Raw genomic sequence first — 19,687 nt, forward strand, 5'->3', positions numbered from 1 at the left:
TCAGCCTTACAATTTGTTTTCGCATTACATCATTTTAGTTACTTTTGCATTGTCCCAAATACAGCAGATGAGCTAAAAAAATGCAGTCTTTGCCAAAAAATAGAGTGCGATCTATATCACTGACACATTGATAACGCTGTCTATACAGAAATGCCAGGCAGCCTTGCTCCCACCAGCTGTGTCAACAACATCACTCTGTCTTCGCCCTCTGAGCCGCTGAAAGATGAGCAGCTGTGCCGCATATTTTTCTTCTGGGTATTTTCACGAAGAAGCAAGAATAAGACAAACAGCTGTCAAACACCCTGTTTAATAAACCTCGCATTGTTTGTCTCCATCCACGTTGCGTGCAAGGAATACTTCAAATCAGCAGGGCCCTTGAATTTTGAGCGGTCGGGTAATGACGCTGCCTACAACACTAAATGTCATCCTATCTATTATAAATTAATCCACAAATGCATGGTCTTAAACTATTTTACCAGGCTTCCTTCAAATGTTTACCGCATCCTTCCCCTGCTGTAATGAATAAAAAAAGCAGCAGTATAGTGTTTCAGTGGACTCTGATCAGTGAGTTTTTAAATCCCCACTGCATCAGTGTCCAGCAACACTCAGTGAGAGTTTGGGAAAATGCCTTGAATGAGCTTTGCCAGCTAGGTCACTATTAAAAAAAAAAAAAAAAAAAAAAGCTTATTTTTACTTGTACAAAGTGATTTACCGGATATTCCGCACTATAAGGCGCATCGGAATCAGTGTTACTTTAAAAAAATAATCAGTTACAGCTACAAATTACTTCTCCCAAAAACTAATTGAGTTAGTAACTCAGTTACCTCATTGTAAGAGTAATTAGTAACTCAAATGTTACTTTTCATTGGCCTACATTTTATCATATTGTACAATATATAACATCTTTCACATCAAAGATGTTTGTCTTAACTGATTGGATTGAACAAAGATCACACTTTTTACATTAAAAAAAAAAAAAAAAAATCACCTATATAAGAGTGTAACGGTATCCAAACTTTTACCTTTCAAATGCTGTAAGAAAAGCCTTTTTGTCTTTCCTGTTGTCCTGAACCCGCACCAAACTGTGACCCCTGTACCGCGGTACGTACCGAACCATGACTAGCGTCTGCAAGGACAATGCTGACATGGTGATGATAATGCACACTCAGCAGGAAAACAGTACATTATTTTCAATTAATTGTACCCACCTGGACACCACGAACTGTATGTAAAAAAAAATGCCTTAGAGTTTAAAATGACGCTTGCCATTCTAAATGCTAATGCTATGCTAACGCTCCTAGCCAACCAGCCCATCATCATTGCGTTTTCAACGGCGTTACCACTCTCTTTCCTCCTCCCCCCGCTCTGCACTGTCCAGGACAGGCAGGCAGAGGTGGGACAAAATAAGACAACTTGCGCTTCATTCGACCAAATTGTAGTAATGCACCTCTTCACATCCTCAGTAACGGCTACGGCGTAGCAAAGATGGGAAAAGTAAGTAATTAGATTACTCACTACTGAAAAAAATAACGCCGTTAGAAACGCCGTTATACAGGGTGACCCAAAAAAAAGTTTACACTGCCATAATACAACTTAAATGCCATGTTTATTCATCTTAGAATTAGAATTTAATCACAAATTATACATTATTGTAAAGAACATGTACAGTACACTCTATTTTTCAATGTGTCCTTCCTTAAGTGTCACAACAGCCTCCAGGCGCCTGCCATTTGCCATTTGCCGCTTGACAGGTCTTCTTTATGTAGGATGCTGTCATCTTTTCCCAAGATCTAACAATGGACCTCTCCAAGGCTGCCACAGAAGTTTGTGGCTTCTTACAGGCACTGTCCTCCACAGTTGCCCATATGCTATAATCCAGGGGAATGAGATCTGGACTCTGGGGTGGCCACATATCACCTTGTCAATCAACTTTTTGGTCCGCACAGATCGGCACTTCCAGACCCAGGTTTTTGTGAGGCTGTTCCAGTATCTTTCAGCTTCTTTTTAACTTTGTAGACTGCACATCTGGATATTCTCAGATTTGCTGCAATCTCAGTAGGTGTCAGACCGGCACGCAGCAATTCAGGTACAACTAAAGTTTTCTTCATTTTCAGCAGAAGCACAGGAATTGTAGAGACGAGAGATTACCAGCTGCATTGAGTGACCTTAATGAATCACTTAAGCATGACAACCTATTTAGATATGTTACAATGGCTTTTAAACAAGCAGTCAACTGAGTGTAAACTTTTTTTTGGGTCACCCTGTACTATACGGCTGTTATTAACAGTTCTGATCGGAATATAAGGCGCACCGTCAATGAATGGCCTATTTTAAAACTGTTTTCATATATAGGCCTCACTGCATTATAAGGCGCAGTAGTAGTAGTTGTTGGGCTTGCATTATGCATTCACTTGATGAAGCTGCGTTAAAGGGAATGTCATGCCATGATTAACTAATATTGATCCATTTATAGAGCGCATCGGGTTATAAGACACACTATCGGCTTTTGAGAAAATTGAAGGCTTTTAGGAATACAGTGATCCCTCACGACTTCGCGCTTCAAACTTCGCGCCCTCAGTCTATCGTGGATCTGTGTCACTGTCGTTCCCTCCCTCTCTCTTTGCTCTCTGATTCCCCAGGCAAGCACTGCATGCATTGGAGTTGCTTATTGAAGTTAACGATGGTGACAGATGATTGCGCCGCACATGTCAATTATCGTTTAACTGCCAATAAATGTTAACAAGTTTGATCTCTGTGTGCATTCGTGGGGGGGAGAGATAGGGAAGCGCACGCTGTAATGTGTGTGCGTGGTGAGGTTAGAGGCAGCCGACCCGGTGTGATTGTCCACAAGGTACACAGTGATCGAGAGCAATTTGTGATCGCAAGTCACACCAAGGGAGGTAACAGTGTGTATGTGAGAGGATTTGGTGTGAGGCTCTGAGTGCACATTGCGGGGGGGGCTTTGGAAGCGAAACAGCCCCACAGCATCACTGACCCACCCTCATACTTCACAGTAGGTATGAGGTGCTTTTCAGCATGCGCATCTTTCGTGGCATGCCAGACACAAAAATACACACGCTTGGTCAGATGAGACCAAGATTGAGCATTTTGGCAACAAACACTCTAAGTGGGTCTGGAATGCCACGAAAGATGCGCATGCTGAAAAGCACCTCATACCCACTGTGAAGCATGGGGGTGGGTCAGTGATGCTGTGGGGCTGTTTCGCTTCCAAAGGCCCTGGGAACCTAGTTAGGGTGCATGGTATCATGAATGCTTTGAAATACCAGGACATTTTAAATCAAAATCTGTTGCCCTCTGCCCGAAAGCTGAAGATGGGTCGTCACTGGGTCTTTCAGCAAGACAATGACCCTTAACATATGGCCAAATCTACACAGAAATGGTTCACCAGACACAAAATGAAACTACTCCCATGGCCATCTCAGTCCCCAGACCTTTGTTGGCAAAAGGGGCTTGTACAAAGTATTAAAACCAGGGGTTCTAAAAATTGTGACACACATTATTTGATGTCAAATAATTTTTTCTTTATGTGGGATTTTTTCCCCACTGAATGAATGCACTTGTATTGAAGGTTGGATTTTTCTCTTTTTTTCCATTAAGGTCCCATATTATTTGAATTAAAAAAATATATTAGAAGCTAAAAAACACATCTTTTTCAGGGGTGCCAATAATTAGGGAGGGCACTGTAAATATATATTTTTTTAAAATAGTACTTTTGAAAAAAGTGAAAAAACATGCCTTATATGTATCTCTTTCCAAATCTAAATCTGAATAAATACATTGTACACACAAAAAAAATTTTTTTTTTTTGCGCTATTTTGCGGTTTTTCACTTATCGTGGCGGGTCTGGGCCCCATTAATCACGAAAAACGAGGGCTCGCTGTATACTTGTTTAATAGAATCATTGTGCTCAACTGCATGCTTTTTCTTGCCATTGAGGGCTAAAACATTGAGGGCTAAAACACATGCCACAATTGCTTCCAATAAAACAAGATGGAAGAAATGCATTTGCAGTGTGAAAAGTCACAACCCTCTCCCGCCTCTGCAACTATCGCCAAAGCTCTGGAAAAAGTCACTGGCGTTAGAATTGTGAGTCGTGACGCTGGATATTCTTATAATTAAAGACACTAAGCCGAGACGTAGACAGCTGGTATTGAGACTGATTTGATGACTCACACGAACGGGGACTCATTAATAATCTTGAAAGCATAATTAAGTGTGGTCTGAAGACACCTCAAAGGCACATTGACTTACATTTTTCACAGTATTTGCCAGTGAAGCCATCAACGCACTGGCACTGCTGCCAAGACCAGTGGTCCAAACAGGTGCCCCCGTGTCTGCAGGGGCTGGCGGTGCAGGCTGCCTCCAATCTTGGACATCTTGAAAAATAGACAATCAGATTTGTCAGTTTGACACCCTGAGAAGACACTTCGGGAACAGAGGCACAGAGCTCTCGAAAAGAAGTTGTAGATGATTAGCATATTAAAAGACCTGCCTCTACTTCAACAAAAAAAAACAACGTTTTTTGCTATCCCTCAGCTTTTAAGAATTCTTGCTAAAGCTAAGCAGATGTCCCACAGTGAGAGGGAAGATGAACAGATGGAAGTGAATGCGACAAGATGACAAGAGGGTGAAATCAGGGCTGAAGGGGCTAAGGGGCGGTAGGGTCGCGGGGCTTGCCGACCTGTCAAGGATGCCTTGTGATGCCAGGGCCTGACTGGGCTCCAGTGGGCGGCCGTTGACGGCCAACTCCATGATGCAGCCTACAAAGTCATGGGTGGCGACCTGGCCGCGTCGGTGGAGGACAGACTCCAATGACCTGACGCCCCCCACAGAGAGACGGTTGGGCTCCACATCCAGGATCCTGCACACAGAAGGGAAACCCACAATAGTCAATGTAAGCATAAAGTCATTGTTAATTCTCAATTCCTGATCATGACACTGTCCTAACACCTCATTATCTTAAGCCCCTTTCACAAACATATCTCGGTAAATTCCCATGTAAGATGAAGCGGGATTTACTCGCGTCATTGCTTTTATGCATGTAGAGATATCGCAGGGATGACGCGGGTTGGACACTTTCACAGACTCGTCTCGTGTTGCCACTGGCGCTCTCTGTGCAGGGAGAGTTGCTGGCGCCATTTTATAACCCGGACATCATGTCATTTTTGGTCGGCATTGGCTGTCACAATGTTGGTCAAATCATTTTTTTTTTTTTTTTTTTTTAATAGAGCCGTTTGTCGGAGTGTTCAAGACTTAGTAACTGCAGCGAATTCAAGCTCATCAAGACTATAGTTAAGCCCATCGATCTAAGAGAAGGGTGCCAAGATATTAACGTGCTGGGCGCCATCCTTATTTTGAAATCCCCTATGCTGTGCTGGTATTTGAGTGTATTTGTTTTGTTGTCTTATCGGCTCTCTGCCTACCACTTAGTACTACAGTATTGATCCCTGTCAACCTACTGTCACGGACCCATTGTGTTATTCCCCCTTTTCCTCAACCGTGTATATTTTTGTTTGTATTTAATAAACCCTTGAACGCATCCCTCCGTTCTTTTCTGCTTTTAGGTACAACCTTGTTTCCGCAGTTGCACACCCTAACATCGGCAATAAAATAAACCACACATTTCCAAAGATGAACGATGGACTCGCTTCCTCGGCTCTACGATCCAGTAGCAGTTTATTTCGTTATGTTTTCAGTTTACTTTAGCTATTTCCAGCCTGCTATTGTTGATAATTGCCATGTTTGTTTACTGCTTTTCGTCTTACTGCGAAGAAAGAGGAAGTGACGATCGGAGCGACATGATATTTACATTATCAGTCATTATGACCCAGGAATTTAACGCTTGCTTAAGCCTCGCCCTGGACTTTCCTGGATATTATACTAAGACGTGACCCGTGAAATGGCCGCGTAATCTCCGTGTCACTCAACCTGGGAAATTGCTTTCATATACAAGGGCTGCCTGTTTAAATCCCAGGAATGTAACGGTGTTTCGGCGTATGTGAAAGGGGCTTTGGTCTTGCCTTTGCCTTAACTCTTCAAATACTTAATTTTAACCTTTCAAAGTCTTAGATTTAAATTAGTCTAAATCCTTTACTTCTTAAAAAAAATAGGTATATACAGTACATTAAATTTACAACTTATTACAGTGGCTAATACGACATCCGACGTTAAATTTGACTCGCCATTTGTTTCTACATCTGACGACATGCTCGAAATATGACGACATGACAGCATGGCATATTTTCTTGTGAGAGAAATCAACACAGGTTTCAAAAGGTTGGTACAGATGGTCAAACAAGGGAAAAGGTGACGCTTACCATTGAAATGAAGATGAAAATTATAGTAAAATATGAGCGTGGGGGTTGCGCATCCGTGAACTGGCTCAATAATATATCTCCACAGTCATCCTCCACCAACTGTTCGCCAGTCTTTATAAGTTAAGATAACAATTATTATTGTGGTAACATCGCCAGAGAAATCGCCAGCTTCGTCAGGTTTTTATCATTTATTTCAGAACTTATCCAACACAAAACATCTCCTGACTGCCAAAGTTGGCGGTGTTCTCAAGAAAACATTGAAAGCGAAAGTAAACTCTCCCTCTCTCAGCACGTTGGCCCTGCAGTGTGTTCAGGTACAGAAAAAAAACGTTCGCCAAATTAGAACCCAATTCGTTTCACTATAAGGGAATTATTAGGGCCCGAGCACCAACAGTTGCGAAGGCCCTATTGTTCTGCAAAGGATTATTATTAATCGTTTTTCATGGTAAATGAAAATGGCCCATTTGGAGTTCTTAACATGCTCAAAAACTCAACAAAATTGGCACAAACATGCCTGACCTGGGCGGAGTATCAAAGTCGGGCTTATTTGGGGATTAGGGTTAGGTTTTACGGTTAGGGCTTCTTCAGGGCAAATGAAAATGGCCAATTTGAAGTTCTGAACATGCTCGAAAACTCACCAAAATTTGCACATATCAAAATGGTGAGTTTTCATTCACGGGCCTGACCTGTGCGTTGCATTTTTTTTTGTGTTAGGGCAGGGCTAGTTATTATTATTATTATAGTATTATTCTGATTTTTATTTACAATTTATTTGTTTTGCTATGTGTAATTGCCATGTACCAGCAGTATTTATTAAGCATTTAGTGTAGGTTTTTGCGCTGTGGAACATATTAATGGGATTACTGTATAATGTATTTTTATGGGAAAATCCTGCTCGACATACGACCATTTCGACTTACAAACAAGGTCCTGGAACAAATTAACTTCGTATGTAGAGGTACCACTGTATTTGAATAAAGACGCACAAAAAGGCCATCACACAGCAAGTTTTGATAGAAATTTCTCAGGCGTTAAATTCCTTGAGAATGACAAATGATCTCAAGTTCAAGCTGGAACAAACATATTGTTGAGAAGATTAAAAAAAAAAAAACTTGACTTTATTCGAGGACAACTTGGCCATACACGGCTTCAGTGAACTCGTCCAAGCGAACTTCTAAAGTTACCTCACTTGTTCCCAACGTGGCGCTCTGCATGATGACTGCGAGCTGTTGCGAGACAATAGCCGGGCCAGAATGAAGGAAAACTCATTAACACCACACAAAAATTAGACTGTTAAGTCTTTCCTTGAGTACTCGGCAATTTTCCCGCCACTATTATTGGCGGGATAATTTTACGCCCCTCTAATAAAGGCCCAAAACGTTTTTGGTTTAAACGGTGACGACAGACAGACACGCAACTCCTGACAAATCTTTGGCAAACCTTGGCTAACATGCCTTTGTGGGAAATGTGCATTGAATTATTATTTTTTTCTTTTTGGGGGGGAGGGAGGTTACTATGCTACACAGCAAAAGAAACATCATAACAGGTGGAAGAAAACATTTGGATTCCACCATAATTACTTGTGGAGTTTTCCAGGCCTTAGGAATTGGATGTGTCAACCCAATTTTGGTGTGTACACTTGAACTGGAGAAAGGGTGGAAAAAAAATGCTCGCATGTGTGTGTAATTTTGTCTTACCAGTCAGTGTGTACAGCCACGTTGCTCACGGCACAGTAGCCTGGTTCCTGGTCGTCGCCGCACAGGTCTATGGTCAATGAAGCAGCCTGCAGGACAAGTACATTGGGAATCACGTTGTTGGATCCTTCCCAGACAAATCCAATAAACCAATATGTCTTCTCTGTACACAGGCCAACAATCCTGGAAGTTGCAAAGACTCCAAATCTCACAATCGTCCCTTGTGTGCAGCCAATGTTGCTATGTCAAAAGAACAAACGGCTTGTCAGCAGGTTTCTCAATGTCGATGATTAGAGTCGGGCAGCACTTTGGCTGACAGCTCAGTTGAACTGAACTCCTGCTATAAAGTAAATATCTAAGACCCAAGGGCGTAGGTTTGCTCTCAACATTGGTAGGGACAATATAACAGCATAACCTACATGTAGACTTTTTGCTGGGGACGGGACATTAATAAGACCAAACAAATTGAGTAAACAGGGGCTACATTTCTCATGAATATGAACCTAATTAATTGATAAGCTAAATGATTAATGCAAAAATAAATCTGTATTGACTTTTACTAACTTTCAAGTGTATTGGTTCAAGACATAGACCGTTCGATTCAAATCTTTAAAAACTACTAAAGAAACATTTTTTTTTTTAAATTCCAGAATAAATGTCTGGATTTTATTAGCAAATTTAAATTGCAATATTTAAACAAAAATTATATTAACATAAACTTGTTAATAATCTCAACTATCCAGGAATGCAAAAAATAAACATTTGTGTTAAGACTAGAGTTGTTCCGATCATGTTTTTTTGCTCCCGATCCGATCCCGATCGTTTTAGTTTGAGTGTCTGCCGATACCGATATTTCCCGATCCGATTGCTTTTTTTTGCTCCCGATTCAATTCCAATCATTCCCGATAATTTTTCCCGATCATATATATTTTGGCAATGCATTAAGAAAAAAATGAACAAAACTCGGACAAAAATATACATTCAACATACAGTACATAAGTACTGTATTTGTTTATTATGACAATAAATCCACAAGATGGCATTTACATTATTAATATTCTTTCTGTGAGCGGGATCCACGGATAGAAAGGCTTGTGACTTTGTATATTGTGACTAAATATTGCCATCTAGTGTATTTGTTGAGCTATCAGTAAATGATACTATAGCCATGCCCAAATGCATGATGGGAAGTGGAACCATGACTGTGTGTAGTGCTACCAATTGATATATCTTCTCTGCGTTGGGAAATAACATAAGGTGTTAAGAAAAAGATCAATTGCTACCTTGCTTCCCAACATAGCTTCCCATGATATTTCTAATCATAGGGAGAGGGATTGTAAGGCTTTAGCCAATTAAAAAAAGGCTCCAAAGGCTACCAAAATTCACTCTACTCATTATACGCTGCCTTTTATCTCTCGATATAGGTAAAGCGGCGCCATTACAGATTGAGCGCGACAATGCGTGAGTGGGTCGTGCAGTGCATGCATTAATTGCGTTAAATATTTTAACGTGATATATTTTTTAAAAAATTAATTACCGCCATTTTCGGGATAAATTTGATAACCCTACTTTAAGCCTACACTAAAGACTCTGGATGAGTGTAACATATTATGTCTGTAACGTTAAATACAATTAGAAAACGATTTAATTAAAAAATATATATACATTAAAAAAAGGCATGGCCGATATTTTTTTGCCGATTCCGATACTTTGAAAAGGACGTGATCGGACCCTTAAGACCACTCAACATTGTAACAAAAAAGAAATTAAATATAACTGAAAAAACTTCTTAGTCAGGGAATAACAAAAACGTTTAGTAAGTCTAACGTTAACAGTAGAAAACACATACAGGAGGACAAGTCTCTCTAATCAGCTTCCTATTCAAGTTTGCAGGTTAGCAAATTCACACAGTTTAATGTTATGCTAACTCTGAGGTAAAAGTTTCGATGCAAAATTAGTGGTGTGTTCCCCACCTACACAACATTGATGTCTGTTTACATACAGTGGCTGCTGCTGGTCGAAAAAAAAACTTCGAAGGGGGCAGAGGAGGCGGCATTGTTTTCGACATGTTGTATTCCTTTAAGGAAGCTGCAGCTAGTGCAGAATGCTGCAGCCAGAGTCCTCACAAATACAAGGAAGCTGGACCACATTAAACCGGTTTTGAAATCGCTACATTGGCTTCCAGTGAGTCAAAGGATAGACTATAAAATACTACTGCTCATCTACAAAACACTTAATGGCCTTGGACCAAAATACATGCTTGACTTGTTAGATTCCTATGAGACATCTAGACCCCTAAGGTCGTCTGGAACCGGTCTTCTGCATGTTCCAAGAACAAGAACCAAGCAGGGTGAGGCAGCATTTAGTTATTATGTTCCTCACGTCTGGAACAAGCTACCCGAACGTTTGAAGTATGCTCAAACTGTTAGCTCTTTTAAATCAGGGCTAAAAACACTTTTGTTTAGCACTGCATATCCATAACTGTCTATATATTTCAATCTACCTGCTTTCTATTCCTCTTGTGCTTATCTCCATTACTGATTTCAGTTATTATTAGTAGTAGTAGTTTTTGTTTTATTTTTATTTTTGTTTTATTTTTATTTATTTATTTTTATTCTGTGATCAAATGCGATCTTTTGTCTTGGTTTTTACGTTGTGTTGATTTAAATGTGATTTTTATGATCTTCATGTGATGTATCATACCTGTTAAGTTTCACGATTTGGTCGGGAGACTCCCGATTTTGACCCCAATGCTCACGCCTCACGATTAGAAAGCCATATCTCCCGATTTTCCAAAAATGTCAATTTTTTTTTTTTTTTTACGTTTTTGTTTGTCACCGTTTTGTAACGATACCATTCGGCCCGATTCGGAAAGTGACCAACAACGAATAGCCTGGCCGTCTCCGACTTCCCTGCCCTCCCTCCCCTTCAGAGCTGGAAAAGCCCAACCCATACATCTGACAGGGAGGGAAGAGGCGAAGCACCACCGACTTCCCAAGATGCTGGCACTAATAAACCGGCTTTTAGACTGGTTCAAGTCTTTATTTTGGAAGGAAGAGATGGAGCTGATCCTGGTCGGCCTCCAGTATTCGGGAAAAACGACGTTCGTCAACGTAATTGCCGTAAGTCTTACCTGCCAGCGATAGCTAACTAGCCTAATGCTAATAGCATTAGAGCTAATGATGGGAGAACGATGACGAGGAAGAAGTCGCTGCTTTACTCTGTGTTTTCGTGGATCAAACATCATGGAATATTAAACCACTGCTGTCCTACCCCCACAATATATGAATTTAAGTGAGAAAGCATATCGTTACTTACTTGAAGTTTAATCATTTAGATTCGCTATTATGCTAAAGCTAAAGTGTATACTATACACTTTATTACATTATATCATTATTACTGTGCTGAAACAAAAAATATAAAGTTTCAATTCTAGGTTACAATTCAATTAAAAAACTGCCATGACAAAGATACTTTTAAAAACAAATATGATTAATTTTCTAAATGATGTAATTAATGTTTTTTAATCTTGCTGATTTAGTCTGACGAAACCCTAATTGGAGTGATGGTTGATGAGATGAAGAGGCTGCTGAGGAAGCTGATGTCCAAATTTGTGCAAATGGATGTGATCAGGAAAGCTGAGGATATCCTAGATGTTGATTACAGGAACAAGGAGAACTGGCATGACACAGGCAACATAGCAGTATCACATGATGCCAGACAATACATGGAGCAAGTTGAAGACTATCTCTGATGCCACCAAAAAGAGGTTCTTTGACAGTGTAGTTAATTTTTACACAAGTGTTGTGACCAAAATGAACTTGAAAAAAAAATGGTTGCATCTTGTCTTAGCGATTGTCGCGCGCACGCGCGTCATCGGGGTTGGCAAACAGAAATCTCCCTATTTGCAATTTCTACAACTTAACAGGTATGCACTTTGAATTGCCTTGTGTTGAATTGTGCTATATAAATAAATTTGCCTTGCCTTGCCTTGCCTTGCCTTTAAGGGCTGTGAGTGCTTTTGTTGATGGGGTCAAGTCATCAGCCAATCAAATGTGCGTTTGAGGGGGGAAAATGGACTGGCAAGTCGAAAGATGTAAATGTACTGTAAGTCTGAACATAATGAAAATAATTCATTTACTAATGGTAGGTTCAATTCTATTTGTACAACATATGGGAAGACAATCTAAGTTATCTATGTAACTGAACTCATTATATAATGCAAATAAGGTTGCTTAAAAGTTGGTGGGGACAATTTAAGCATCCCGAAAAGTTGGTAGTGTTATGTCCCTACCATCCCTATGCAAACCTACGCCCTTGCTAAGACCACTAACGAAGGTGACAAGCTTTTGAGGTTTACTTGTTATGGGAATTTTTGAGGTTGAAACAATTTGGAGAACTAATCTTATGTTTCATGCAATAATTAGGGGTGCAGTGGTAGTTGGATTTTTTTGCAACTGTCCAGAGGCAATTTGAGTTCCCACGCATCTGCCTTCAATAGCAAAAGAAAAAAAGACTAACTGGCAACCCCCAAACATTTTCAAATTGGCTATACTTATACTGGAAATATACCATAACCTATTATTCCACAACACTTCATTGACATCATTTAAATCATTCATCATTTTCCCCAAAGTCTATGTTTTCTTGTTTTAAAGCAAAAAATCTTCTCTATCTGCTGAACTTTCATCTTTACCACTTGCTAGACTTACCCACACATCAACTGACTCCAGTTAAAAAAGAAGTGATTTATAGTGTTTTGCTAGTCAAGACGGGTCTAAAACCTTATTGAAAAGTCTTGGTCTCGACTGAAGAAGGTCTTGGTCCTGTCTCGTCTCAAACTGGTCGATGGGCAGGATATTTTGTCTAGACTGCTGTTCTTTGACTTCATTAACTTTATTAGCAGGAGAAGCACTGGGTACCCATAGCAAAAATTTGCTACTCATCTGTTGCTTGATCTCGTCTTGTGAGACAAATTTGATCATCTTAAATTTAGCTCATTCTCTGCTTATTTGTTTCTGAGTTTGTGCTCCTAAGGGTACCCTTAGGAGCAAGTGATGAGTCAAAATGAGCAAAGACATCAGTGAGACAAAGGAGATTGATTTGAGAAAACCAGATTCGTGCAAAATTTGAGAAGAGAAATTCTCTTAATTAAAAATCGAGTTATACTTGTACAGCACCTTTCAGGGACTCAAAGCGCTTTGACACTTTATCCTCACCTACATGCTGGTGACGCAACAACGTGGGGTTCAATGTCTTGCTCAAGGATACTTAGGTGAATTCATCAGGTCAGAGAGTTGAACTCACAACCTCCAGGTAGGGGAACAACTTCTTTACCACTGAGCCACGCACGGGCTCAGATGCACTGTGCTCGATGTGACGCGGCACATCAATGGAAAGCAACTTTACAAAGAATGTAGCAGCGTTGAAGAAAATTTATTATATTTTGATAATTAAATAACTCATAATTTATATATTTCTTTGATATTAAAAAATAAATAAATAAAAACTTCCAAATCGCAGACATATGACCTGTGAGCCAGTAGTTTTAGCAAGACATCGTCAGCCAGCGTGTTGCCTGTTATGATTACGTCATCAAACAAGAGGACTAAGGTTTTTCCACACTATTTTGTGGTAAACTTTCGCTCTTCGAAACCAAAAACCAATAATGCGTTTGTATCGGCCGATAGTTTTCGGCGCCAAATTTTCGGTCATATCTCTAATTTCTACATTGAACACGAATGAACCAGATGTTATTTAATTATTTGACCAATTATAATATTTTCTCGGATTTTGACATGAGAGAATGTGATAGGACATGTCAGAGCAGGAACTACTCTTTCTTACAATGAAGGAATCTTGAAAACCCAAAATGAGCAATTGCAGATTGGAAGGATATGAAATATTTGTGACTGGCACAATATAAGGTTGCTCCACGAGATCAGTAAAAGAGGCAGCTTTGAGGCAAGTTGAAGAGATAAAATACTATCCTCATCCATATCTTTTACTGAGACATTACTGAGATCGTGACTCCAAGTAAGGAGATAAAATTGAGACGCATTTGAAATCGACACAAGTACTCATAGTTGTCTCTTAGTGAGATCTTAAACGGAGACAACTGTGAGACTTTATTGAAAAATTGTGCAAGTAGAACTATTCTCAAGACCTTCTCAGGTAATGCTCACTATGAGACTTGTCATGAGACAAATTTGAGAAAACTGAGAAAACCACTCTGGTCTCGATTATTGCTGATTCATTTCTCAGAGATGTAAATGAGACATGAACAAGATCTTATCTTCAATTTTGCTTCGCTATGGGTAAACCGATAAATACCAATAATTTTTGTGTTGGTAAGCCTCCACTGACTGTGAAATGTACTGATACTTGAAGATGTAAAGAGCATTTGAAAACAAAATTTATAAGATCTTTGTCTTATTTTGACTCCTAAAAGTCTTGGTCTCAGTGAATTCTGGTCTCAGATGGTATGGTCTTGAGCACAACACTACTGGTGCAATTTCAAGTAAAATAATCCAATTCTGGGACCGCCTATTGAAGACTGATTGCTTACAATGGTGTCAAGGGATTACCCAGAAAATGTATGTAGGATTGAGCCGTGAAAGTCTATATTAGAGTAAAGCTTTCTTCAGCTGTCAAACAGCTGTCATGGTTCTGTGCTTTGGTGACAAAATTACTCGATTATAGCTTAAAACTGAGCTCTCGAAACTGTGAGAAAGTCCAGAAAAATTTAAAATATGGAGGCAACACCACCTCACCCGTGCTGGATCTTGAGTAAACACGGACCACACGGGACTGAGATCTCAGAAAAGAAATCTTCCATAGCACCAGTGTACTTCTCTCCTCGCCACACATGAGGCGCACATACAACAACATGACCTCTTTGAAGAGCAGTGAAAAATGTCCGAACTGCATGAACATTTTCCAAACTTCGAGCAATCAAAGGCTAGAAAGCTTGTAAACTCCACTCACTATCCAGTATCTTGCTGCGGTCTGAGAGTTTGTTTTTTTCTTTTTCCGCAAAGCCTTTGAAAATTTGTCTGTAATGCTTTTGTGTGTGGCTGAGGGAATGTGAACATAGCACCGTGACTGCCATTGTATTTAGAGCAACCCGTGGAACTGGTATCTATTCTTGCGAGGTTCATTAGGTGCAGGTTTAGAGGACAGGGTTAGATAGAGTCAACTGATTCGCTGAGGCGACCCCTTAAGGCAGTGCTTCTCAATTATTTTCTGTTACGCCCCCCCAAGGAAGACGTAAATGTTTCGCGCCCCCCCCAACTCTCTGCCGCCACTGTAAATAGTATCATTTGTCTATATTACTATTATAAGTACGCCTCAGCCTAACATTGTGTCCTTTTTTTTCTATTAAAGAAAAAAAGTAACATAGATCAACTTATAATAAAGTATAACTTTTTTAACATTGTGTTGCTTGTAACAGAAAAGACTTAACGCGCATCAATTTGCCTGAAGTTAAAAAAAAAAAAAAAAAGTCACATCCAAACTGTAAAAATACACTCAAGGTACATTTTTGACCATTTGATACTGAAAAATAAAATGTAATAAAATCAGTAAATAATAACAAATTCAAATTGATTAGAAACATTTACTCTTCAGGACAACATGCCAAAAAATTTGACCGAAAAAAAAACAAAACTGAATAGAGGGGGGGGGGGGGGGGGGGGAGTCTTTGGACAGAAGGAAAGTTTTTATTTTCGCTGATTCACCACAGTGCTCACTGGTTTACTGATATAACACTGACAAAGCGGGACGATTGTGAAAATTGGCAGTATTCGGCACATTTTCGCTGAAAAATAGTCAAGCGGCTTATCAATGAGATTGAGGTCTAATGTCTTTAAGTGGCGTCTTAACTGATTTGGCTTCTCCGCTATAATCATTTTTAGACTCAGTAAACAGTGGTCTTTCCTCATTTTCCACTATATTAAAAGTCAAAGGCAAACGGCCCGAAAAAAGCGCCTTCTCGGCGGCCGAGGGAGAACCGTAGGTGAGGGCGGTGGTCGTGACGATCCCAAGCCGAAAACGGCACTTCTCGGCCGGACACGTGAGAACCGAAGAAGACAGTGGGTCGCTGCGTGAGTCCAGCTCTGCATGAGTCTCTTCCGTGTGCTCTTGCTTACTTCAAAAATACTGCACGCACTTTGAAAATGAGAGCGCCACTGCCACCCACGGAGTGGATGTGCAAGTACACTTTATTCTAGTACGGCAAAAAAAAAAAAAAAAAAAAAAAGCATGTTCCCCGAGGTCACTCGCGCCCCCCCTGGCATCGCTCTGCGCCCCCCTGGGGGGGCGCGCCCCACCATTTGAGAAGTACTGCCTTAAGGGAACTAAGAACTCTTTGATACTAACCAATTTAGAGTTCAGTTATGAGTGATATGGCCTAACCCACTCAAAGACACCAAGAACTAAGCAGTCAAACTTTATTAATAAGCTACTGTCTCAGAGGTTTGCTGTTGGTTCTGATTCATTTAAGCATTATAATCAGTCTTCGTTCAGAGGTTGCCTGAGTTTTGGATCTGTTGTTTTGGTGTTTATCCATATACAATTGTATTTGCAATTTTAGTTGTGAGTTGGAGAGTAATCAGGAAACCCTAATCCACGTTCCCTAAAAACTGTGGATTCCAGACAATTTTGGAGATTGAATATTCAACATATCAGGCAAAATTCACTTGAACCTTCAAGGGCATACTATCAAGTATGCAGACTCACAGTGTCCAAGTGTTTTTGACAAAAATATTGTCAATCCCATTTGGAGATGATGACTTGTAGTCATGTAAATTACTGAGCACAAGCAATGTGGGTCACATTTTAAACACTAATTTGCAGTGTTGTTAATCTTAGTTTAAAAAAGTAATTAGTTACAGTTACAAATTACTTCTGCCAAAAACTAATTTAGTAACTCAGTTACTTCATTGTAAGAGTAATTAGTTACTCAGCAAACTGACATTACTTTTTATGTTCTACACGTTATTATTTTATCCGTTTTATAACATCTTTTGTGTGAAAGTTGAAAGTTGTGAATGAAGTTTATATTAACTGATTGAAATGAACTGATTTGTTCATTCAAAAAAAAAAAAAAAAAAAACGCAGGACTCTCCTTTGACTTTTTTATTTTTTAAGTTTTTTATTTCACTGATTTAAGAGTGTAACGGTAGACAAACTTTAACTTTCAAATGCTGTGAGAAAAAAAACCTGTTTGGTGCTGGCTCAGTACAACAGGAAAAACAAACTATGACAGCCGTACCGAGGTACGAACTGAACCGTGACGTACATACTGAACCATGTGTATCATCACACTCCTAATATACCGTATTGGCCCGAACATAAGACGGTGTTTTTTGCATTGGAATAACACTGAAAAAGTGGGGGTCGTCTTGTATACCCGGTCTTGACATTATACCCATTCGCTACGCTTGGTGGTGCCAGATATCATTGAAGCTATGTTCTGTCATGACAAATCTCAGCTACTCTCAAGTTTAACCAGTTTGCATTATTTTATTGCAATGTTTTTCCTTTTTCAGATTTGTTTCAAGACTACAGTTACAGTTAGACTTCACTTTGATGGTTAATGCAGTTATTGCAATTTTGTTGTTTTATCACAGTAGATTGGTTTATTTAAATTTCAAAAACCGGAAGCCATTCATTTATGAATGTGATTGTACTTTAGTTTACATATTCAAATGTTCAGATATTAAGATTTGAATGAGGCAAAATAACATGCTTTTTCTCTCAAATATATTGTTATAATCATATGTTTCAGATGTACTGTAATTACTTTCTGTATAATTATTAATTTGGTGTTCAAAAAGTCTTTTCAAACTTGAGTCTTGAAAAAGAGAGGGTCGTCTTATAATTAGGGCCGTCTTATATTCGGGCCAATACGGTATATATATTATGAATATGTATTTTTGAATGTGCAGCTGAGGCTATGAATCTCCTGTCTTTGCTCTAGTTGTTTTTATTAAAGAACATCACACATGGTTCATGGATACGTCATTCAAGAAAAGTTTAGTGCAAGTGACTATTTTTAGTAATTAAAAAAAAAATTGTTATATTGTAGCGTCTACAAGTACAATGCCAACTTGGTGATGATAATGCACACTCAGCAGGAAAACAGTACATTGTTTTCAATGAATTTTAACCTTCTGGACGCCCTGAACTGTAAGTAAAAAAAAGTTGCCCGAATGTTTAAGATGACGCTTGCCGCGCTAAATGCTAAAGCTAACGGAACGCGAATGCTAAGCTAAAGCTCCGAGCCACGCAGCCAAACATCATCGCGTATGCAACTACGTTACCACCCTCTTCCCTCCTCCCCACTCTCGCTCTGCACTTTCTACAGCAGGCAGGCGGACAGATGTGTGACAAAATCAGCCAACTTGCGCTTCATTCATCCAAATTGTAGTAACGCACTAACACGCCCCTTCATATCCTCAGTAACGGTAACAGCGTTGCAGAGATTGGAAATGTAAGCGATTACTCACGACTGAAAAAAAAAATAACACCGTTAGAAACACCATTATAGTCTGACGCCGTTATTAACAACACTGCTAATTTGTTAGGCCTATACACCCTTAAAAGGACTACCAGCAGAATGTTTCAGACCAGATTTTTGCATACTTTGATTGGATAAGATGGAAACCTGAGTCCAAATATTCAGATGTACAATAGCTTCTCATGGTAATCACCAACTGGCTCGCTGCCAGACACTTGTCACTTATGATTTGAAGACTAAAGGATCCTATTCTTTACATCCACCTCCACAGTCTCTATAATACTTTCCAACCTATCACTTTGCACAAGCTACAAACCAACAAATTAAATGTTTTACTATACCCCCCTGTGAAATTTCCAATTCTCTGTGGGAGAGATTTTCAGTCCAGTGGGATGCCTTTTATTTTTTATTTTTTTTATTTTTTTTATAAAAACTGTCACAAGGCTTGCTTGGATTCTTGTCCTTGCCACTGCATGTCTGGCATGGTGAAGCCTCTCATTTCAAAAGACACAATTTCTATCTTTTAGACTCTTAGATCCTAGTATGGTAAATCAAAAACAAGCAATAGAATTGTAATTACAAACTATGGATGCTGTAAGCCGAGCTACCAGTGGTCTGGGAAACTACAATTATCTGATGGTGCAAACAACAAGCTGGCTGCTGTTTAGCTAGGAAACCTCAGGACATAAACTGTGTTCTATTCTGCGTGTCTCTTCCTTTTACGCAATTAAGCTGTTGCGTTAAACCTCAAACATGTCCCGTAAAAGCGGCCAATCTTACCATCCCAGCCCGCCTGGCGATGACTGTGTGGAACTGCCCATCAGACACTTTGATCATGGTCATCAGTTTGTATGTTCCACTTCCCAAGTTGAAGGAAAAGCGCACCCGTCCCTCAAAGATCTCCAGGGCCAGGAACTCTGCCTTGTCTCCGGTCTGATTATCGTGGTTGTACATGAGCAAAGCGTTGTCCTTCAAGGTGGCAAACTTCATGTAAATATAGTTATTGTTGGGGTCCAGTGAAGGAAATTCCATATAGGAAAGCTCCTCGAAACCATAGCTGTTTAATTCGCAGTGTTTACCAAAAACACCTGAGGACGAAAACACACCAAGTGACAAAATTACAGATTACTTGA

At 39.7% G+C, this 19,687-nt stretch overlaps 1 protein-coding gene across 1 annotated transcript in view; it reads right to left on the reverse strand.

The window, feature by feature from the left end:
* Positions 1-19,687, reverse strand: part of fat4 (FAT atypical cadherin 4) — a 228,135-nt gene that overhangs the window by 10,365 nt on the left and 198,083 nt on the right. Inside the window, exons 11-14 of the mRNA XM_057849592.1 lie at positions 19,335-19,642; positions 8,036-8,121; positions 4,703-4,882; positions 4,273-4,397 (exon numbers count right to left, since the gene is read on the reverse strand). Of these exons, the coding sequence (XP_057705575.1) occupies positions 4,273-4,397; positions 4,703-4,882; positions 8,036-8,121; positions 19,335-19,642 (699 nt within the window). The remainder of the gene's footprint in view (positions 1-4,272; positions 4,398-4,702; positions 4,883-8,035; positions 8,122-19,334; positions 19,643-19,687) is intronic.

Source organism: Corythoichthys intestinalis, chromosome 11 (genome assembly GCF_030265065.1).
Source record: "Corythoichthys intestinalis isolate RoL2023-P3 chromosome 11, ASM3026506v1, whole genome shotgun sequence".
Classification (NCBI taxonomy): Eukaryota; Metazoa; Chordata; class Actinopteri; order Syngnathiformes; family Syngnathidae; genus Corythoichthys; species Corythoichthys intestinalis.